This window comes from Gopherus flavomarginatus, chromosome 6 (genome assembly GCF_025201925.1).
Source record: "Gopherus flavomarginatus isolate rGopFla2 chromosome 6, rGopFla2.mat.asm, whole genome shotgun sequence".
NCBI classification, from domain to species: domain Eukaryota; kingdom Metazoa; phylum Chordata; order Testudines; family Testudinidae; genus Gopherus; species Gopherus flavomarginatus.
Window position 1 is genome coordinate 41967740 of NC_066622.1, and position 24848 is coordinate 41992587.

The 24848-nt window shown below is 37.3% G+C and overlaps 2 protein-coding genes across 3 annotated transcripts in view; one reads left to right on the forward strand and one right to left on the reverse strand.

Annotated features, from left to right (window-relative positions):
- The window catches only part of CENPP (centromere protein P), a 294323-nt gene that overhangs the window by 183992 nt on the left and 85483 nt on the right, over positions 1-24848 (forward strand). The window lies entirely within an intron of this gene.
- Positions 17586-24848, reverse strand: part of ECM2 (extracellular matrix protein 2) — a 36226-nt gene continuing 28963 nt past the window's right edge. Inside the window, exons 9-10 of the mRNA XM_050957775.1 lie at positions 20764-21090; positions 17586-19668 (exon numbers count right to left, since the gene is read on the reverse strand). Of these exons, the coding sequence (XP_050813732.1) occupies positions 19455-19668; positions 20764-21090 (541 nt within the window). The 3' untranslated portion in view covers positions 17586-19454. The remainder of the gene's footprint in view (positions 19669-20763; positions 21091-24848) is intronic.

The window sequence follows — 24848 nt, forward strand, 5'->3', positions numbered from 1 at the left end:
AGTGTGCCCTTGTTGCCAAGAAGGCTACCAGCATATTGGACTGCATTAGTAGGAGCATTGCCAGCAGATCGAGGGAAGTGATTATTCCCCTCTATTCAGCACTGGTGAGGCCACGTCTGGAGTATTGCGTCCAGTTTGGGGCCCCTCACTACAAAAAGGATGTGGACAAATTGGAGACAGTCCGGTGGAGGACAACAAAAATAATTAGGGGGCTGGGGCACATGACTTATGAGGAGAGGATGAGGGAATTGGGCTTATTTCAGAGTGGTAGCCATGTTAGTCTGTATCAGCAAAAAGAACAAGGAGTACTTGTGGCACCTTAGAGACTAACAAATTTATTTGAGCATAAGCTTTCGTGGGCTAAAACCCACTTCATTGGATGCATGCAGTGGAAAATACATATACACAGAGAACATGAAAAAACGTCAACTGTTGTCAACTGTTGGAAATGGGCCATCCTGATTATCACTACAAAAGATTTTTTTTCTCCTGCTGATAATAGCCTACGTTAATTGATTAGTCTTGCTATAGTTGGTATGGCAACACCCATTTTTCATGTTCTCTGCGTATATATATCTTCCTACTGTATTTTCCACTGCATGCATCTGATGAAGTGGGTTTTAGCCCAAGAAAGCTTATGTTCAAATAGATTTGTTAGTCTCTAAGATGCCACAAGTACTCCTCATTCTTTTTGGGCTTATTTAGTATGCAGAAAATAAGAGTGAGGGAGGATTTGATAGCAGCCTTTAACTACCTGAAGGGGGTTCCAAAGAGGATGGAGCTACGCTATTCCCAGTGGGGGCAGATGACTGAACAAGGAGCAATGATCTCAAGTTGCAGTGGGGGATGTCTAGGTTGGATATTAGGAAAAGCTATTTCACAAGGAGGATGGTGAAGCACTGGAATGGGTTACCTAGGGAGGTGGTAGAATCTCCATTCTTCGAGGTTTTTAAGGCCCAACTTGATAAAGTCCTGGCTGGGACTGAATGATGTCCTGAGGTCTCTTCCAACCCTAATCTTCTATGATTCTATGTAGGGAGGGAATGTGATCATTTGCTTAAGTGATGAGTTCATTCCATCATAGTCTTAGCCTAATATTGTATGTTTCTAAAAACAGTAGTCAGTTATTCAGATTTCCATATTAATACTACTTTTGTCGCATACATACCACACGAGGTCTTTTGATGATCTTAAACACGCATACTCTTTCTGCCACAGTCTTATGGGAAAACTACAAATCAGTGCAAGAAGAAAGGATCAAATCTAGAAATTTAATTCAGATAGCTCTAACTTGCAGAATTAATTATATGGTAGCACATATAATAGTATAAATTATTTGATTGAAACTATGGCTTTCCGTACATAAGAGACTGGTAAACCTGTAAAATATATTCACTTTCTCCATGGGTTCCCAATATATTTTTCTTCAGCTTAAAAAATAATGGTTGAGTCCACTATGGCCTTAACAGATATGAATTGTTTAGTTCAAGTAATAGAGGCTTATCATTTTAGATCCAGAGGATTCTAGGTTCGATCCCTTACTACAAGTGACCCACCATGGGATGTTGAATTACAGCTGTATTCCAGCATGTTTATAAGCTTGAAAAATATCACAAGGGAGTATAGAAAAATGTCTAGATTTAATGGCCTATATAAAAGGTAACACACAGCGTGAAAATAAATTGTTAGAGATCTTTGTATATTTTTATAGACTTTTTAATGTCAGTATTTTAAGTTTTTGGTTTCCCTATTTTGGTCACTATAAAAGTTTGCTATAGCAATTTTGAATGGATTTTCATATTAACAAATGTGCACAAAATAATATGTTACTTTCACCACTCAGTTGGCATCATTCATGTAACCTGAAAGACACACACATTCAGGATTACATATTAAATATGTGTATGGTTTGGAAAATAAAATTCCTTGTTGTTTTATATAAACTATTTGAAAGCTGATGGCACATATTACTGAAGGGATAATTTCCATTTGGGTTGCTAGCAGTGATATTAAACAGTTTTGATATTGGTCAGCAAGTATATGTATGAGTAATCGCTGAAGAGGTGAGCGAATTATACCACTTTTATAGTGTGTGAACAATTTATTCTTGTTGCAGTAAGATTGTATCATGGTTTTCAGGATAATGAATGTGAAATGCATTATAAATACTGTGAGTAATAAACTGTCTCTTCACCCCACATAAAATAAAATCATACAATATCCTTTGCTCAGAAAGTGAAAGCGCAATGGATTAAACAGACCATTTTGTGGGACTGTAATTGCTCCCCGATGGATAACATTTGTTAACACAGTAAATTTGAGATGCACTTTTTAAGGTATTGAGTAATAATGCAACTCAAGTACTCAAAGTAAATATCTGCTAAATGATGTAACAACATTATGCTTAGTTCTATGAAGAAGAAAATATATGGTTATTTTTTGTCTTTTGTCTTTTGCAGCACTGATGTGGAATTCTTTTTATTGAGTAGGGCATTTACGAAGAGAATCATATGTTCTGGTGCTCAAAGCTTACTTGGGTAATACAGCGTTTTGTGATTGCCAGGAGATAACAAGTGATGTGTCCCTAAATATACTATGTATTAAACCATTTTTATAGGATGGAAACTAACTTATGATTTTGAACAATTGGTTTCAATATTACTGATATAAATTATATTTTATTAAGATGGTGGTGTCTTACAAGAGATGCTGAAAATGCTTTAGATTCCCCCTTCTTTCCCCCCAAGATGCCTAAGGGAGTTAAGCACCCAACTCCAACTAACTTTCAGTAGGTGTTCAGTTCCAAGCTGTTCTAGATGCATTTGAATATCACATCTTTATTTTATTATAGTGTTAAATCTACCCCAGAGCTTACTGAAGAGAAAAGGAACAAACAAGTGTAGAGGTTTTGTTTCATTTTTTTAAAATCTGAAAGTATGTTAAAATGTAGCAATGACTGCAAGTCAAGTTATGATTGTAGATTGAAGTCTACTTTCCCCTCCAAGTATGAGACATTATTACTAATTATGACTTCAACATATAAGATAAGATAAAAGGGCTAGTTGTTCTACTATCTGAACTATACAAATTTGAAATCTTTATAGCTAAAGTGGTGCAACTCCTTAGCGTGGACATAGTTATGCCAGTATAAAGGTTCTTTTCCCCTACCAGTACTCGCTGCATATAAACACAATAGGAGTTGTACAAATTTAGCTATTTTGATTAGGACCAGGCCTAAGCATCTGTCATTAGGTGGATTAAGTTGCCTGTTTCTCAAGACTATAAATTATCCAGTCTACACCCTGCCGATCATAGTGCTATGTATTCTGTCAGGTTTATGGTGATTTCACTGGCTGAGACACATAGAACCTCTATAAGATTTCCCAAGTAACTACCTGTTTATTGGCATGTAATTTCTTTGTGCACTACAGAATTGCCTTCTTTTTGCAGTAATGCCTACCAAATCAGTGGATATCAAAGAGAATGCCCTCCCCCTCCTGGTTCATTGTGGGACATATTTGATCAGATCCAGATGGGGTAGATGACACCTGGGGTGCTCAGAAGAGAGCGGCAGGCTCAGCTGCTCCAGAGCCGCCTTCTTTCACCTATCCCCCAGATCACACATGGAGATCCGACCTGACCGGGAAGCTGGAGCAGCGGAGGAGATTTCTCCATCTCTCTTTCACCCATTAACTAGGCTATGGCAGGGAAGGGAGAGTTGATTGTCTCCTTCACTATGTATGAAATCATCAGAGGTGGTCATGCAGCAGTCTTTCTGTGGTATTTGCTTCCCAGAAATAAAATGGAGGTTTAGTTTCATACACCACTGTTTCCAAGAGGCTGTGGGTCTGATTGATAATAATTGATAACCAAAGAGGAATTTTTCCTTTTGGGCAAGATTGCAAGGAATATTGTGGATTTTTTTCACCTTCCTTGTAGCATTCTGGAGGCCCAGTTTTAGTTTTAATGAGGAGTAAGGACAAGAATTTAAAAGCTGTACATTTGTAAGTGGTAATTTTCTTGCAGCTGGTGTCCAATGTGCATGTGAAGCCCAGAGGGATTAAACATGAGACATGGGAGATAACTAGTGGACTCTATTAGTCTGAAGGAAGAAGGGTAGACCTTAAGTCTTCACGGACTGAGACACCCTTTGTGTATTTTTGTTCCCCTTCATGGGCAGATGGTGAGAGGATTGTGGGGAAGGCTGAATCCTCGGGGTTAGGCTAAAGGAAACAATACTTGAAAATTGGTTGGCATAATGGTGGTTAATGTCACATTGGAACCAAGTAAATGCCCGGTATTTGCTTCTGTTAAGTTAATCAAGTTCTGACCTGCTTTAAAAGCCATCATTTTATCTGTTTGATTCCTTGTCAATGGTAAAATTATTTGATTTACATGTTGTTTTCTCTGAATCTGCTGATACATCAGGAACATAAATATCTCTGCTTTATAGATGGGGAGACTAACTAGTGAAGCGGTTGACTCACTTACCTACAGCAATATAGTCAGTTAGTGGCAGGTCTGGTATTAAAATTTGAGTTTTTGATTCCCTTAGTCTATGTTCAGACCACGCTGCCTCTTTGTAAAAAGTAAGATTGATTGAATTTGTTTCATGGATTTATGAATCTTTATGTAAATGAAAGTACCAGCTGTTGCACTATATTAAAGTGCTTATGTTAAAAGAGGAGTTGTCATGTGCTCAACATTTTCTTGTTTAATTGTCTATTAAATATATAGTTTCTCTGAAATGAAACAGATGGATTGTTATTGCAGTCCTGGTGGAGTTTGTATTTGTTTAATTCTTTGTACAATGCAAAAATCTCTACAAGTCTATCAAGTATTTGTTATTCACAGTGGTCAGTGACCACTGTACTCATGTTTGAGTCTTTTATTTCTGCTAACCTGTTTGATATACTCAGTTGCACTATAAATCCAGCCAGATTACAGGCTGGTTCAAGACTTGTGAATGGTATTTTTCTGCTCTGTTTTTCATCAAAAAGAAGGTATTTATTTGGTTTTGTGTGTCTAGGTGAAGAAGCGCAGTGAAAAAGTGATGAACTGGGTTTTGTTAGGCTGAGTTTGAAGAGTTGGAGAGGAGTATCTCACAAATGTTAATTGCTAAACTACAGCTATAGGTACACAGATATACAAGCTACAGGTGTCTACCACATGAGCAGGTGGAAATTGTCATAACTGTGAGGAAATGTGATGACTATTATATACCCATGATACATTTAGCCTAAGCTGCACTATGTACAATATTGGTTGTATGTTTAGGAATGATTTTAAAAGTTTGGAAATGATTTTAAAAGTGAGTTCCCATATTTAAAAGAGCATAAAAATGGATGATTATGTGGGTATGTGAACTAGTATTCTAGCGGTAAAAAAGGGGTTAGGATTGTAAATGGGCTTATGAACATATTAATGGGTTAGAATGTCTATACCTATAACTAGTAACCTTGATGGGAGTTGCGCATATCTACACACAAGATTTCATAATTGAGGATTTAATATGTGGGGGGTTGGGAAACTGACCTAAAAAGGTGTAAATATTGGTATTTCAGTATCTGTCCACCATTTTTTTTAGATTAGATACTGAAGTCGTCCTTTCTCCACTTCATTTACCTGAAAGGAGAGTTGTAAGCCACAGTTTAAACAGTCTACTAATTAAATTACAGAACTTGGATGAAAGTGATTCTTTACAAGTGCCTTCTTAATTTAGGATCTAATAACACTGTATTTTTAATACATTAAATCTGTATTTTACTCATTCATTTATCATAGTAATTTATAGGCATTTCTATGGTGCTCAACACTGTAGTGTCCAATTACCTATTTTAATTTTTATTAATTTCTATCCTCAAATGCCTATTCTTGAGTACATTTGGTGTAATACTGCTTTTTTAGAATATGGACGATTTTGAAGAGAACATTTCTATAGTTCTTAAAATTATAAAATCTTAAAAATTGCTTAGATATATTTAATATTAATCTACAAAATGGTATTAATCTGCAAGTATTTTTATTCCAATAGCATAATGAGAACACATACAGAAAAGTGTAGGCTTTGTATGTAACAACACTAGAATAAATCTATACTTCACTGTGGAAACTTTTTTTCACACATACTCAAGAACCTGAAAGCAATTCATAGGGAAAATATATAAGAGCTGATTTGTGTTTTCCAAGACGAGTCTTCTCAGAGAACTAATATCTGACCACAACTGTAGAAATATTGGCTATTCAATTGCACTTGAGAGCAAAACAAAAACATCATTGTTAAAATATAAAACGGAGAGATAATACATTAGTCCAAGAAAAATCTGTTCTATCTTTATTTTTTTTAAAGCAGTTTTTTCAAGAGCTTAGGGTTGTCTGTCCCATCAACTTTCACTTTGTAGCCTCCCATGTTCCCTTTCTTTAAAAACTTTCACTGCATTTAAAGGGACACTGTCAATATGATTTTTATTTTTACATTGACAATATAATAATAAGATTCTGAAAGTGCACCTTTAAATTAGTCTTTCTTTTATTTAACTGCTTCCTTTTTTAAAGAAACTTGATCGAGGTTTGCTTTTAACTGCTCCCATGCTGGTGTTTTTGTTGGTGTTTTGCACCAATCCAGGAGCAAACATAGGCCAAACGCACTAACAGATATGCTTTATGTAATGGGGCCTCTACTCACTGACATCTCCTTCTGGCCATTCTGGGGAATAGTTCACCAGGTTGACACCTTTTCCTACAGTTGCACACCATTCCTGCGCCTCTGTCTGCTGCCCCTCTCTCGCTCCAGAAACTGCTGTGATCTCTTTGTAACCTAGCCCCCCAGCTAGATCACTATTGTGGTTTCCCTTTCTGGTGGAAGTGGAAAGTCTTTTCTCACAAATAGGTTCAGGCAGTCTTCCTACTTGCTGCCTTGCCGGTGCCACTTTTCCAGTGGCTGGTTGGGGAACCTGGGCCCATCCTTTACTCTGGGTTCAGGCTCAGGGGCTCTCTAGTCAGCAGTCAAGGTCTGTGGTACTGTGTACCTTGCTGCATTTCTCTGAGCCCTTTCCTAACCTTCTGGCTCTCCCCTCCTTCTCTGAGTCTACCAGTTTCACCACTCCCTCCTCCCAAGGAGTAACTGCAGACTATGTGCCTCTGCAGCCTCAAACACTTCTCCCCCTTCCAGGGAGTGACTGCAACCTTTCCCAGCAGCCCCTTTCTGCTGTCTGCTCCCTGGCTTCATGGAACTCCCACATGTTCCTGCACAGGTGAGCTCCTGATTAGGGCTTTTCTGTCAGCCTTAATTCCCTCCAGTTTGCTGTCTGGATGTGAGGACTTACAGAAAAGTCCAAATTGAACATGATGCCCAGGTTAGAGACAGGATGGTGGTGTTGTCCACAGTGATCAAGAAAGGACATAGTGAAGAGGGCCTTCTACTTGGATTTATATAAAATCACTCCGTGTTTGAATGTAAATGTAGGGAGAACATTGTCATTGAATTTTACCTTTGGTAATTGTAGAAGAGATCCAAACATAGGTTCTTAAACCCAAGTGAGGTTGTAGCCATACTTGCTATTTTAACTTTGCAAGCTGTTTGGTGCTTAGAATGATGCAATAAAGCTTCATTTAATGTTTGTAGAACATATAAAAAGTGTATTATACCTAAATGCATTTTGATCAGACTTTAACACACCATGTCCTGTTGCTTAGATAGAAAAAGAGGTCTGTTGAATACATTTATGAGAATTCTGATTGATGTCTTCACTATTTCTAGACAGAAATTTTGATCCAGTATATTTTATAATAGTTTGAGCCTTGCAGAAGTTGTTGACCTCATTGAACTAGAGATCTTATTTCACACATCCTCTGCTTTTTTTTCCCATTCAAAATGTTTTGATGGTGCCAAAGGAAACAAAATCAAAACTTTTACCCTTGGAATAGTGAGCACTGGATTTATTGTTAGCTAGCTACAATAGAAGGCTAATGTTACTTAAGAAATTGTCACAGGGATGTGTAACACATGTCGGAAGGAAATAGGAATGTACATGTTTGGGAAAGAGTCTGACAGGTAAATATATATTATCAGTGCTTGGTTTTGTTGGATTTTCAAACCGATATTTCAAATTTGGCTAGGACTGTCAATTAATTGTAGTTAACTCACATGATTAGCTCAAAAAAATTAATCACAATTAAAAAAATATAACAATAGAATACCAAATGAAATTTATTGAATATTTTTGGATGTTTTTCTACATTTTCAATATTGATTTCAATTACAACACAGTATGCAAAGTGCACAGTGCTCACTTTATATTATTTTTTTTATTACAAATATATGTTCTATAAAAATGATATAAGAAATAGTATTTTTCAATTCACCGCATACAGGTACTGTAGTTCAATCCCTTTATCATGAAAGTGTAACTTACAAATGCAGATTCTATTTTTTGGTTACATAACTGCACTCAAAAACAAAACAGTGTAAAATTTAGAGTTTACACGTCCACTCAGTCCTACTTCTTGTTCCGCCAATTGCTAAGACAAACAAATTTGTTTACATTTACTGGAGATACTACTGCCTGCTTCTTATTTAAAATGTCACCTGAAAATGAGAACAGGCATGACACTTTTGTAGCCAGCGTTGCAAGATATTTACATGCCAGATATGCTAAACATTCCTATGCCCCTTCATGCTTCGACCACCAGAGGACATTCTAGAGGACATGCTTCCATGCTAATTAAAATGCTTATTAAAAATGCGTCAATTAAATTTGTGACTGTACTCCTTGTGGGGAGAATTGTATGTCTCCTGCTCTTTTTTACCTGCATTCAGCATATATTTCATGTCATAGCAGCCTTGGATGATGACCCAGCACACATTCATTTTAAGAACACTTCCACAGCAGATTTGACAAAATGCAAAGAAGGTATTAATGTGAGATTTCTAAAAATAGCTACAGCACTTGACCCATGGTTTAAGAATCTGAAATTCCATCCAAAATCTGAGAGAGACGAAGTGTGGAGCATGCTTTCAGAAGACTTAAAAGAGCAGCACTCCAGTGCAGAAACTACAGAACCCAAACCACTAAAAAAGAAAATTAACCTTCTGCTGGTAGCATGTGACTCAGATAATGAAAATGAACATGCGTCGATCTGCTCTGCTTTGGATCATTATCAAGCAGAACCTGTCATCAGCATAGAGGCATGTCCTCTGGAATGGTGGTTGAAGAATGAAGGGACATATGAATCGTTAGCGCATCTGGCTCATAAATATCTTGCGGCACTGGCAACAAGAGTGTCATGAGAATGCCTGTTCTCAGGTGACATTGTAAACAAGAAGCAGGCAGCATTGTCTCCTGCAAATTGTAACTAACCTTTGTCTGAGTGATCGGCTGACCAAGAAGTAGGACTGAGTGGACTTGTAGGCTCTAAAGTTTTACGTTGGTTTTTTGTACATAACTCTACATTTGTAAGTTCAACTTTCATGATAAAGAGATTGCACTGCAGTACTTGTATAAGGTGAATGAAAAAATATTTTTTTTGTTTTTTACAGTGAAAATGTTTGTAAGAAAAAGTAAATATAAAGTGAGCACTGTACACTTTGCATTTTGTGTTGTAATTGAAATTAATATATTTGAAAATGTAGAAAATGTCCAAAAATATTTAAAATAAATGGTATTCTGTTGTTGTTTAAAAGCACGATTATTCGCCAGTAATTTCTTAATAGCTTGACAGCACTAATTTTGCCACTTTTGAAATTTCAACTTTTATTTAAATTTCACATAAAAAACACAAAATTAGTGTTTAAACATGTAGCCTTGATGTTACATATATGAGTAAATATGGTGGTATCTAAAGTGTTTAACTAACACCCTTGGTGGGCCATATAATCCCAGTGGGATGCATCTGTGGAGGGGAAGGAGTCAAGTGCGAGGCAAAAGGGGGGTCAAAAACAAGCCAAAAGTTGGGGAGAAGCACAAGAGTAGCATTTCACAATTGGCATTTCACAATTTCAGGGTGGCAGGGGGACATACTAGAAGCTGGGCTAGAAGAGAGCTAATATCTGTAGCACCTTTCTAATCCATGAGTATTTCTTCATGAAAGATGCTGCTGACAGGTTCAGCCCTTTTCTTTTTTTTGTTCCCCATGATCCTGGGAACTATGCATGCCTCCGTGTGTTTCATCTCTATATGTACTGGCCTATTGACATCATGCCCTCAACCAGTCCACACTGGGACATGGCCCTCACTGCCCCATCTCCTTTTTCCTGCTCTTCCACTCATAAAGGATGATATGAAAGAAACTTGCACCATTTTCTGGTAAATGCTTTTCATTCTTCGTTAACATAGTCCTTTCATACACCACTATTTGATGTGCAATGTTTATTAAATTGCTGTATTGAGGTTCTTTTAACAGTGAGTGCTATTTATACAAAATTCCTTCATAGTTTTTAGTTATGTGAACAAATGGGAACTAGAATGAGATCACTGAATACATTTTTCAATTGAGACATGAGCAAGATTTGATCGTACTTTAAACTGACAAATATTTTATAAGAATATTATCTTTTTATTTACATTTTTGACAGCCACTTTTCAATTCCTCCATCTTACCAAAATCTAAGAATTTGACATACTTTCTTTGTGTCAGATATTAGACAGTTGAGAAATGTACTTAGCAATCAAGTGTGAATGAAGCAGAAATGTCAGCTGCAGGTTTTATTTGTTCGTAATTTAGTTTGTTTAAAATAACTGCTTAACATAGAAGGTCAACATTTATACAGTGTAAGGTTTTGTTGACAAATTGCAAATTCTTCTCTTACTGCATCAACTATGAAAGAGTATTTTTTTATGTCTGTTTCAATTGAATAGATGATATTTGCATATGGCATAAATTGCCAAAGAGCAATGTGGTAAAATTGTCATTTAAAACACATTTTAGAAGTTCATTCATGTCTGTAAATAAAAAGGGAAATATATTGTTGGCAGAGGAAAGCAGGTGCTTATACTTCCCTTGTCTGATCTTTTCCTTGTTTAACAATCTTATTTGCAATACATGAAAATACTATATGACTGAGAATCAAAACTCTCACATTCTCTCAAGTTTGTAAGTATACTATCTATTACATTTTGTAAATTAACACCTACAGTATGAAATTTACCTTGCTATGTTGTCACCAAAGCCAACACAAGGCTTTTTACTCTTGACTTAACTATCTTGAATAATTTTGTAGCATCTGCAAACTTTGCCACCTCACTGTTCACCCCCTTTTCCAGATCATTTATGAATACGTTGAACAACACAATTCCGGTACAGATCCTTGAAGAACCACACTATTTACCTTTCTCCATGGTGCATGCTGACCATTTATTCCTTCCCTTTGTTTCCTATCTTTTAACCAGTTACTGATCCTGAGAGGACCTCCCCTCTTATCCCATGACTGCTTACTTTGGTCAAGAACCTTTGGCATGGGACCAAAGACTTTCTGAAAGTCCAAGTATACTGTATACTTGTCCACATGCTTGTCAACTCGCTTGAAGAATTGATGTGGACACAGCAGCAAAATGATGAAGGACACATGCGTGGAATTAATAACAGGCCACAACTTTTATTAGACTTGAACACAGCGGAGGCGCGCTACCTGCCCATCACCCATACTCTCCTATACCAGGCATTTAATTTGTTCCAGTGCAGGTGTTACAGGGCTCCTTACCATATAACCCATAACTAGTGCCAGGGTTACAGGGCTTCTTTTCATATAACCCATAACCTTAGCCTACACCCCAGGACTCAGTTCTCTCTGAGTCCTAGCACGCTCCCCAACCCTGTGAGGGGGAGAGAGGCTGGAGCAGGGTAGGGACCTTGGCTTGCAAAGGGCCACAAGGTCTGACATCAGCCTACGAGGACCATAAGCTATCATCCTATCACATGAGCCCAAGGTCCTTCACCAAAATGTCAGGTCTTTTACCTCTGGGAACCATTCATTTCATTCTTTTAACCACACTGGAAGCCATCCACAGGGGGGGCACCAGCGACTTGGTTGCTTTACATCCAACCACTCCACCTGGTACCACAATCCATGCCTGCACATGCCTTAGCTGTATGTCAGCATCTCCATCTGGCAGATATATTCCATCATCCCTGAAAACTTTTGGCCAATTGTAATGAATGTTCCTGTGCTTTATCACTGAATCCTCTTTCTCCAGGAATATCTTGTTGACCCCATTATTTACTTTTTTCCTAGCCTTCTCCATCTGGGCTGAGTCTGCTCCTAGCCCTTGTCTGTCACTGAGTGCAGAAGTGGCATGAGCTAATCCCACTGCATAGTTCTTCTGCATGCAAACCACTTTGGTCCTGGAGCCCAGCTGAGATCCAGCTGACATCCTGGCTGCCCTCTTGTGGGCCCAACGCACCATAGTGTGCACACAAATCCAAACCTTGCGTAGCTCTGGATAACTTCTGAAACAAACATACATATTGGGTTAATTACATTTTGCCATTCCCAGACATCTTTTCCTTGGTGCTGACGTTAAGTCCTGTAACACTTTGATTTCCTTAACCTTGACATTCATCCAACGAAGTGGGTATTCACCTACGAAATCTCATGCTCCAATACGTTTGTTAGTCTATAAGGTGCCACAGAACTCTTTGCTACCTTGATTTCAAGTGCTTTTAACCTGGTCTGTTTTTGAGTACCTTAAGCACAGGGATACGACTCCTGCAGACTATTCTGGGATCATTCTGCAGCTGCCATAGACACCAGCTCACTTTTAAAGTGCCAAAGAAGGCAACTACAAATGCCACCTTAAATAACATGGCCTTCCTCCCGCAACCCCAGACAGAGCCTTTGACAGCTTTTTAAGGCTTTCCGATGTTAGAGGCAACCTGTTGTTATCCGCCCACCCATCTTGGATTGCTTTTCTGAGAGTTTCTTTGCTATGAAATGCCCACATGGGATTGAGAAACCTGCCAACCTACTCCAGGAGGACAAGCCCACTAGACAGCGAGTTCCCAGAATCTGTTGTCCTGAAATCAAGAGCACGTTGGTAACACCATTATCCACTCATGGAACATGCACTGCATAAAAAGGATGTTAAAAGATAGGCAGTATAAAATGAAGGCCCTCACCAGCCTCATTAGTCTTATTTGACTGGGTATTTACAATATGGACCATGAGTTGGTTGCCACACCAGAAAGGGACTTTCTTGTTCTGAAAGATTTTTTTTTCTCCCCAACTAGTGATTTCCACCAGTATAAGAAAAAACTTGAAGAAGGTGATGTTTTCTGGACACCTCTGTGCACACCACTCACCTTGAAAGTTACCCCCAAAACCTATACCTTCAAAGGCATTGGATTATACCTGCAGCTCAGTCTTGAGCAACCAGTCTGAATGCCATATTGAAACATCCATTAACTCTTCCAGGAATCTTTCCCACACTTCAAAGTCTTCCTTCATTTCCCTTGTCATTCTAATAAAACAGTGGAGTTTTCACACTGCAGAAGAGGCAGATGCCAGATTATCACAAAATGCCTGACTGGGAACCACAATCCCAGAATGTCAAGTTTAGTTGACCCAAGACCACCTGTAGTTCCCTCAGAGTAATTTTCTTTGCCCCTTTTAGAGCCATATCAGTGCCATGACCAATTCCAACTTCTTTGTAAGTACCCTAGAAACCCCAAAATGAGTCCAGTTGAATGCCCAAAATGAGTCCAGTTGAATGTTACCCTTTGGGTAGGGCCTGTGATGAGGTGGACCCTGAGGACTTCAGCTATGTTCTGAAATGCGTGAAGTGTGTACTCACAATTACCTGTCCCTAATCTTCTTGCACATAAAAAGACGTCAAAATTGTGCAGAAGACTGGCAGGTATCACATGGTGCGATATGGAGCTGCATCTTTAGAAAATGATACATGATATCGAGTGCCCCACGGGCATGACTTTATCACAATAGTAGCAGACCGAAGTCCAAGCAAGTTGAAATCCCTGGGATGCACTGGAAGCAATCAGAATGCAGAGATGATGGCACATTTTACTGACATTGCTCCAAAGCTATGGTTAGGGAGTGTGGCCATCACAGTATCAAATGATGAGTATCTCACTGAACACAGCGGGTGGTCAATATAATCATTTTACCTATGAGCCCCGGGGGTAGGACAGGTGATGGATAAGCCTATCATCTTCTTTTCTACTACACTGAGGAGAGACATTTGCAATTCTGGCATTAGGATGTATGGGAAAGGACCTTCCACTCTCCCTGCTGTCAGCTCCAAGATGATCTCTGCCCTTACTATATGTTTGAAGCCTTTAACCTACTTCAAGTTCTCTGCCCAAGACTGGCACCTCAAGCCCTCATATGGGATTTGAAAATCAACCAAAAATCCATTCCATAAATAAGCTGCATCTTTTTTTCCTTGAGTGGTCCAATAATAAATTCCATAACTCTTATACCAACTCTGGTTGTATAAGTTATGTCACTCAGGGGTGTGAATAAGTCTCCCCCCTGAACAACGTAAGTTACACTGACCTAAGCGCCCGTGTGGATAATGCTCTGTTGGCAGGAGAGCTTCTCTCGCTGACTTAGCTACTGCTGCTTGCAGGGGCTCGAATAATTAAGTTGATGGGAGAGCTCTCTCCCATCAGCTTAGAGCATCTGCACTAGCAGTACTACAGCAATGAAGTAGCAAGCTCTGTAGTGTAGCCTTAGGCTATTACACTAGCACTTATGTCGCTCAGGGGTGTGAAAAAAACACCCCTCTGAGAGACATAAGTTACACTGACAGAGCTTATCCTCCCAACATAGCTACTGCTGCTCGTGTCAGGTGGTTTAATTAAGTGGACAGGAGATCTCTCTCCTGTCAGCATAGAGCAGCTGCATGAGCTATCTTACAGAGGTGCTGCTGTAAACTCACTAGTGTAGACATGGCCTTAGTCATGTGCAGGGACGAGGTATAAACACAGTCCTTAGCTTTCAAGCATGAGGGATGAAATCTACGCCCTAATAAAGTCAGTGGGGGTTTTGCCAAGTGTCCCCATTTATTTAAGTACATTTGTATTTAAGTATATAAGTATTTTGAGGTGCCATAAATACTTGTGCGCAGTCACTTTGATCATTCTGTACTTTGTACTTGTATTTAAGCACATATTAAAGGTATTTAAAGCATAAGTAATTTTTTTTATCTGCAAGTACTTTTTCAAAATAGTTTTTGAAACAATCACATCCCTCTCAACTGTCCCTGATTCTGGTTGGCCTCAGAACCCACAGTCCCAGGTTGGGAGCTACAGGCCCTGAGTTCTGGCTTTCTTGGCTTTTTTCTTTTGGCCCTGCTGTTGCACCAGCCAGGGAGAATGGTGGTCCCACCCCTTCATTTCTGATAGATCACTGCAACTGGCAATGGGGAGACTCGCAGCCCAGGCCCAGCCCAGCAGCAGTGAGGAGACTCGCTGCCCCAACCCAGCCCAGCAGCAGAGACACATTGCATGATGCAGCCCAGCCATGGACTTCAGTAGGATCGGGATTTTGCCTGAGGCCCCCATGACTCAATGCCCAGCTGTTAATAACTCTGGCTGGCAGATCACTGCCTGCATAACATAAATGTTATGCTGCACCCTGTAAAGTGGCTGGTTCCCCCTGTTGTCCAAGAGTATTGTTTCTCAAGCAGGCACAAGCAGCCAAATTTTCAAAGGTTTTTAGATATCGAAAAAGGCAGAGAGGCATCTAGTGGGATTTTGCAAAGCATCTAAGCAAGTTAGGTACCTGACTCCCATTGAAACCAATGGGAATTAGGTGCCTCACCTGCTTAGGCACTTTTGAAAATCCCAGTAGGTGCCTATCTGCTTCTTTAGACACTTAAATATTTTTAAGTATTTTAAATATTTTTAAAAATCTGATCCAGTGTCTCTAGGAGCTTTCTTTTGGGGGAGGGGGTTAACCTGTGCCATCCTCTGCTACAGGCCTTTAAGGCACAGTTTTGCCTGGCTTGGATGAAAAGTGAAACCTTTCAATAGCATTCATTACCAATGACCTATAAGTAGCACAGGGACACAAGTAATATTTATTAAAATTTAGAGAATTCAAAAAATGATTCAAATGAATTTAAGTTTCTTATATAATGTTTTGGCCATTGAAAATAGAATAGCAAAGTGTGTACATGATTATTTGAGATGCAGAACTGTAATTTTGGCCATTTTCTCCTGAATGGCAATGAAATTTTGAAGAAATTGGTATTGGATACTTGTGATAAAGTTTTTGAAAGTAATTCCTGCGTGCAGTAACCTTCACACAATTAAAAATAGATATGATGCTGACAATGTGTGTTGTTACTTGAATACTTAGATACAAATAAGCCATTTCAGTAGATGTTCTTGTGATGTTTGCATGGTCTAGCTACTTCTAAAAGGTTGAAAACATTTATGCCACTATCTATGACTTCTGACAGTTTCTACAAAATCATGCAAAGAGCTCCTGAGTATCTGAGAGAATTCTCCCTCACTAGCTAGAGTGGAGTTTTGCAGGGGGAGAGAGGCTGGGAGCAATAAATATTCTCTCTGGTGTCAAGGAGGAAGAGTTCTCAACTGGGAGCAGCTGAAGCAGTGTTCACATACCCCTGCTCCTTCTCCCCTCTCCTATGTGAGAAGCTTTTCCCTTCTGCAAAATATATATATATATTTCTGCTCTTGTTTTATTATGTTATGATGTTGTTCAGACATATTCCACAGTTAGATGTTAGAACTAAGAATACACTGGTCATTTAATTTCCCTAATGACATAGCTGGTTGGGTAATACAGAGCAAAGGCCTGAGGAATGAATGAATCTAACCTGCCCATGCTCAATTTACATTGAAATATTTAGAGGAATCAAACACGCGGTCCTAAGTCATTAATATTCCAGGGTCCAATTCTGTTCTTCTTTAAGTCAGTGGGAGTTTTGCCATTAATGACAGTCCTTTATGAAAATTATATTTAAAAAAAATTATCCACTATATTTCTAGTGGTGTCAACCAATTCCGTTTCTGCAGTTGGTCTCTGTATTAGAAGGAGTTGCTCTTTTTGAACATGTTTCCTAAAAGGTTCAATTAGAATAGGAAAAATAGCCAGTTATTAAAATGTAATATATAGAATACTCCTCCCTTTCTCTCCTATCACAGTATGTAAGAAAATGCATGAATTTATGTAAGGGACTTTTTACCACCTAAAATGATCAGATATTTCAAAAACCTTTCCATAATTTATAGTAATTCACATCTTTAAAACTCCTGTTTCTGGCCCCAATATATTAAATGAGATTTTCCATGCACTCTTTTGCTTACAGTTGTTTTAACAATACACAAAGCTCTGTGATAAAGAGGCTTGTGTTTCTGGAACTTCTCCTTTGGGGTAGATTTATATTCTGAATATGTTTTTTAGGGCTGCATTTTTAGCGAGAACTTCTCAACAGTGCTGAAAAACAACTTCAGTGTTCTCTTTTCCTTTTAAAACTTGAATAGCACTGTTTTGATTTTTAATTTTTTAATATACTTTCTCTTAAGTCTAGACCTTATTTAACAGTATAATATAGTCATCCTCTCCAAAAAAATTTAAATTGAAAAGGATTTAATGTGTAGAAATGCAAAAATATTTTAATTATTAAAGTTGTGAAAAGTAGAACATTGTATAAAAAAGTTAATCTGTATCTCATACCTATATGACCATACTTAATCAAGCAAAATAACGAAAGCAGTTGTTTTTACAAAAAAAGGCCACATACCACGCCAATTTTTTCAAGCAGTGCATTCTACATAATTTGGTTTGCATTCAGGCAGAATATAATTGTGCGTCATGTATAGTCATCTAATTTTATAAGAGAAAAATTAAAAGAAAATTAACAGGATTCTATCTTCTATACATTAGTGGTTGTTTCATTTTAGAGAAAACAGAGTAATCTGCCGTATGTATGTGCGCTATATGTTGCTGTATATAATAGCTATTGATATTAAGTTTAAAAACAAAAAACTCTTGGTCCTTGACTGTCTGTTTATGTATGAATCCTATTTTTGTGTACATTAATTTACATAGTGAATTTGCATAGTAAAAGTGGGAAATAATATCCATATTTTCATCTGCATCACTAGACCCGACTGCAGAATAATTTCAACTCCAGAGGAAGGGGTAAAAACCTGGATGTGCCCATGTGACTTCAGACTCTTTTGTGTGCTGCCTACTACAACATAGAAGCCGTTTTTAAAGGGCAACCCTTGATTTAACCTGTTCCATCTTCTCTTTCATCCATTCAGAAAAAGAAAAGATCATTCAGGATCAGCAGTTTGTCTGGTAAAACAGAGTGGCAGTTTCTTACAGTATCCCTCAGAGGAGCAGGCCAATAGATTATTGAAAATAATTATCTGGAAAATAAAAGGTGTGAGTCTTTTATAATCATTCCCTACTGCCATCATAAAAATGGCCATACTGGGTCAGACCAAACGTCCATTTAGCCCAGTATTGTCTTCCAACAGTGGCCAAAGCCAGGTGCTTCAGAGGGAATGAACAGAACAGGTAATCATCAAGTGATCCATCCACTATCACCCATTCCTAGCTTCTGGCTAACAGAGGCTAGGAACACCATCCCTGTTCATCTTGGCTAATAGCGATTGATGGATCTATCCTCCATGAATTTATCTAGTTCTTTTTTGAACCCTGTTAATATGTTGGCCTTCTCAACATCCTCTAGCAAGGAGTTCTACAGGTTGACTCTGCATTGTGTGAAGAAATACTTCCTTTTGTTTGTTTTAAACCTGCTGCCTATTAATTTCATTTGGTGAGCCCTAGTTCTTGTGTTATGAGAAGGAGTAAACAATACTTCCTTATGTACTTTCTCTACACCAATCATGATTTTATATACCTCTACCATATCCCCACTTAGGGTAAGTTTACACTACCCGCCGAATCAGCGGGTAGTGATTGATCTATCAGGGATCGATTTATCGCGTCTAGTGTAGACGCGATTAAATCAATCCCTGATCACTCTGCCATTGACTCCGGAACTCCACCACGGTGAGAGGGGGAAGCAGAGTCGACAGCGGAGCGGCAGTGGTCGACTCACCGCCATCCTCACGGCCAAGTAAATCGACCTAAGATACTCTGACTTCAGCTACGCTATTCACGTAGCTGAAGTTGCATATCTTAGGTCGAACCTCGCCCAGTGTAGACGTAGCCTTAGTCTCTTTTTCAAGTTGACATGCTATTAATAGAACTTGAAAAAGTCCCTTATTAAATTGTGTGTGTGTGTATGCATATTTAACAGTATAAACTAAACAAATCAAGCAGTCTTTAGATGATACACTAATATATCAATTGAAACCATTAGGAAAATAATGGTATATGAACAGTGCTGAGACATCTTTTAGCTAGGAGATCATCTGTGTATCCGATGGAGAATAAATAATGTCACTTCAGGTAAAAAAATGGGCTTTGCAATGAAAATATATGGTGCTTGTTATTTGATCTTCTGTGGTTTCAGAACAACACTGGAATAGGATCTTATGCATGAAAATGCATATGGTGACAGCTCTCTTGTATTGATAAAATTGTTTTCAAGGTGAAGATGTTCCAAACGTGAATCTTCAACCTCCTCTTCATCATCATTACTGTCATCATCAACATTGTCATCATTGACAATAGCTCTGCAAATGCGTTCTGGAGGGACTGTCCTGTGAAATTATAAGATACATTTTGGCTTATTACTAAAGTGTACTAGTAAGCTCCTTCCATACAAGTTGTTCATTTTAAGATACTAAGAAGGTTTTTCTAAAAAAGGTTTGGATTTGATCAACAATTAAAAATAGTTATAAATTACCCCAAAGATAGTTATTTTTATTTTTAGTTCTATACTGTAGTGATAGTCTTTCAGTTACTGTCTGAATTAGTAGATGTATGCTAATTGAAGCTTCAAGTAGACATAATTGGTATATTTCCAAAATGAGTTTAGGTCACAAATGGTATTTTGCAACACAGTGTGAATATTTCTTTTTACATTGCTACCTCTTAATATAATTATTTACCTTTTATTAAGAAATTCTTGGAATACATTAGTTATTAGATAAATTCTTGTCTTGACAACATGGACAAGATTCTTGGCCCATGAAGCTGCTTTGTGCTGTTCAGGCAGTGCAAACCAGCTGAAAAAGTTCCCTAAAGGAGCACTTGAGGATTCCCCTGGCAAAGGTGACAGAAAGTTGGTGTAGCCACTCTGAGATCACCTGCTTCATAGGGAGTGTGACAGGGCTGGAGGAGATGTTTCTGGAAAGTGCTGCACTCTGGTGATCCATGGTTGCATAGGCAGGAGTCTGCTCCACACAGCCTAAATTAGACCAGCCCTTAGACTGATACAAGTTATATCAGCAGCTAGTTTGGGCCTCCGGTCAGCCTTAGGATCAGAAAAGCAGAAAGGTGACTTAGAGACACCTTTTCCCCTGCTTTCCTCTGCTGTGGCAAGCAGAGCACAGCTGTAGCTGGGGATGTGACTCCAAATCTTTAACAAACTGAGTACTTGGAGAATACTGGTACATCAGAGTTGTACAGTTTTTTAAAACAGTATTGGGAGATTTAGACCACACTTCTTTTTTGTATATGGTTTTGGAAAATATTGCAATAGGGAATTCAGGATTCAGTCCCTTCTAACAATATTTAAAATGTATGGTTCATGGAAAATGTAGAGTAGGAAGTTAATATATTTTAAAATATAGTGTAGTATTGATCAAATCCCTTTTTATATTCTGAGTTAACACAGCAGAATTGGTAAATACCGTATTTTGTTGTTGTTCAGCCTCAGAAAGGTTAATGCCTTCATTTCTGTGATTCCAAATGGTACAAACTTTAATTCATTGTGATCCAAAAATAACTCTCTCAAAGACCGATAAGCTCCATAGAATGACACTGGATCTATTCCTTCATTGTTAAGTTTGTTAAAAGAAAGGTAGAGATATTCCAGCCCTGGCTTCATGTGACCAAACACATATCCTGGTATTCTCTCAATCTGGTTTCCTATAAGTACGAGGTGCAGTAAGGATTTTGGCAGATAGGAGGGAACGTGATATAATTTATTGTAAGAAAGATCAATAGATTCCAAATTCCTGCATTAAAGGAAACAAAAAGGGACATGTAAATGATACAATATACTATATAGTTTACATTGGACTCCATACAAAATAACATTCAGTTGGTGGCAAGAAGTCCAGCTGCTTAAGTATGGAAAAATATTTTTTCTGTGAGAGAGAGGTTTCTGTTAATAGAAAGACATTCATTTTATGGTGTGTGGGCAGAGACATAATTATTTCTGGAAAAAAGATCAGAGTAGCAAAACTGTAAGTCATAACTTCTCATTCAGGAGCCATTCTTATGCTTTTGTTGGGATGGAGGAAATCTGTAGTAATATGAGTATAGAGATAGGAAATCACAGGGACTAATTTTTGCTTGATAAGCATCTCAGATTTGCAATAGACTAGTATGCTATATTAGAAAACACCATTTTTTCTTTACAGTTAACAGCTCTTTTCCCATGACTCCTATCCAGATGGTTTGCATTTTTTACCACTAATGCTTGTTGGCCAAGGTGGCACTAAAATGGACCTAATCCAGCAACCCGTACACATGTGAGTAGTCCCATTTGCTTCACTTAATTCAGTGTCCCATTGATACTGACATAAAGTTTGATTTTAAGTTTATCGTCAGTGGGACTGCTTATATGAATAAGTGCTGCAGGATCAGACCTAGATACCTGAAGATAAGCATCTTTTCTTCAAAAAGTAATATCACCCAGTTACAGTATATCTTCCATGTATTGTCATGACTGTTAACTCTTAGTTGTTCTTGTGATTTCTGTTTCTTTTTGAAGGCAAAGTAGGGGTGCTCGTGGACAGCAAATAGCAACCCAGCTTCAGATAGAATTTTATTGTCAGGGATGAGGAGAGGAAAAGTTCTATTTTATTTACCATTTTTATTGTGGATTGACTGATGTGATCAACACCTGTGATTATTTAGCTAATAAGGAATTTGGCTAGAAGATATCAGTATTTCTTTGTAATATATAGTTTCTTTTTTATCGTTGTATTCATTTTGGCCCTGAACAAAACATAATCTTTAGCCTTGAGATCAGGGTAGATAAAAAAATGATATTGTATATTTTTATTCACATTAAGTACAGGTTTATTTTTTTTAAATAAATCTATTGAAAATTAAATTTGAAATTGACAATGTATGTTAATACCAGGGCTGACAAGCGATTAAAAAAATTAATTGTGATTAATCGCACTGGAAAACAATAATAGAATACCATTTATTTAAATATTTTTGGATGTTTTGTATATTTTCAAATATATTGATTTCAATTACAACACAGAATACAAAGTGTACAGTGCTCACTTTATATTTATTTTTGATTACAAGTATTTGCACTGTAAAAAAACAAAAGAAATAATATTTTTCAGTTCACCTAATAGAAGTATTATAGTGCAATCTCTTTATCTTGAAAGTTGAACTTACAAATGTAGACAAACTTGCAATAAGACTGAGGTACTAGTTGAGGTATGTGAACAGAGTTGGCCAAAACACAGGATTTCCAGTGCCCAGAGATTTAGATGGATGCCATTTGTAGTGGAGTTTATATAATATAAGTAAAAAATTTCTGGCAATAATGACTTTGCAACCAATGACAACATGTCTTGAAACAAAAATAAAACAATGTAAAATTTTAGAGCCTGCACGTCCACTCAGTCCTACTTCAGCCAACTGCTCAGACAAACAAGTTTGGTTACAATTTGCAGCAGATAATGCTGCCTACTTCTTGTTTGCCTGTTCTCAGTTTCAGGTAATATTGTATTCTCATGACACTGTTGTAGCCGGTGCCGCAAGATATTTATGAGCCAGATGCGCTAAAGATTCATATGCCCCTTCATTCTTCAATCACCATTCCAAAGGACATGCATTCATGCTGATGACAGGTTCTGCTCAATAATGATCCAAAGCAAAGCAGACCCATGCATGTTCATTTTCATCATCTGAGTCAGATGCCGCTAACAGAAGATTAAATTTCTTTTTTGGTGGTTCTGGTTCTATAGTTTCCATATTTGAGTGTTGCTCTTTTAAGCCTTCTGAAAGCATGCTCCATACCTTGTCCCTCTCAGATTTTGGATGGCACTTCAGATTCTTAAACCTTGAGTCAAGCTGTAGCTATTTTTAGAAATCTCACATTAGTACCTTTGCATTTTGTCAAATCTGCTATGAAAGTGTTCTTAAAATGAATATGTGTTGGGTCATCCTTTGAGATTGCTATGACATGAAATATATGGCAGAATGCAGGTAAAACAAAACAGGAGATGTACAATTCTCCCACAAGGAGTTCAGTCACAAATGTAATTAACACACTTTTTTAATGAGCATCATCAGCATGGAAGCATGTCCTCTGGAATGCTGGCTGAAGAATGAAGGGGCATATGAATATTTAGTATCTCGGACAGAGGGTTTTTTTGTATATAATTCTACATTTGTAAGTTCAACTTTCATGATAAAGAGATTGCAGTACAGTACTTGTATTAGGTGAATCGAAAAATACTATTTCTTTTGTTTTTTCCTGTAAAAATATTTGTAATAAAAAATATAAAGTGAGCACTGTACAATTTGTATTCTGTGTTTTAATTGAACTCAATATATTTGAAAATGTAGAAAACATCAAAAAATATTTAATAAATTTCAATTTGTATTCTATTGTTTAACAGTGTGATTAATCACAATTAATTTTTTTAATCACAATTATTTTTTAATCATGTGAGTTAACTGTGATTAATTGACAGACCTAGTTAATACCAAAACTTACTATTTGCTATTAAATGTTCTATGACGAAGTGTTCTGTGTGGCTCGAAAGCTTATCTCTCTCACCAACAGAAGTTGGATTAATAAAAGATATTACCTCACCCACTTTCTCTCTGGGTACACTATTAAAATAATTTAAATTAAATTTTAAAAATATTGAGCAGTTAAGTTCGCTACTAAGTTTTAACTGAACTAATTCAGTTCAATGACTAATTCATTGTTAAGAAGCCAATTGGTAGGTTAAAAAGCAGGAAAGATTGTTTTCTCTTCCAATCTTTGAATAAAAACTAGATGTGAGAGGATTAGATCTACTAGATCTAAAATCTTGAAGGACATGGTAACCAGAAACAATCAGTTCACTTAATTATCTACACATAACATTTGCTTTGTTTAATAAATCAATTAGTTTTAAATGCTGTAAAAAGTTTTGTTAAATCATTTTGTCTTATGGATCCTTCACTTTTAAGAAATTTTTATTTAATTAAGGAAAGTAAAATACTGTTTTTGCATTTAATGGAATTTTAACTTCTATCTAAACAGATATTGAGACAAATCACAATTTACAAAATTAATCATAGTCTATTAAATAAGAAATGCATTATTTTCCATTTTCTAGCATAATAACAAATATTAAAATTAAGAATCTGAATAAATATAAGGTAATTTATATAAAAGTGTGTAGATATAATGTATCCTCCTGGTGAGCCACAAAAAAGCACTTAATTTAGTGTAAAGTGTACATTTAGTTGCAAATCAACATATGTTAATAGTTACCAATGAGATCCCATCTTTCTTTTTAAAAAAACTTAAAAAGTACAAATGCAAACCATGATTAAAATAAGATTAGTAAAAAATGAGGTGTCCAGGGTGCTGATTTACATCATGATTAAAACTGATGATTTAAATAGCTTTGATTTATATCAATCCTTCCTACTTGAGGTTTAATGAAATGTTAGCTTGGTTTGTGAGTGGAAGTGACCCACGATATCACAGTGTTATTTTAAAAGTGATATTATATATTAC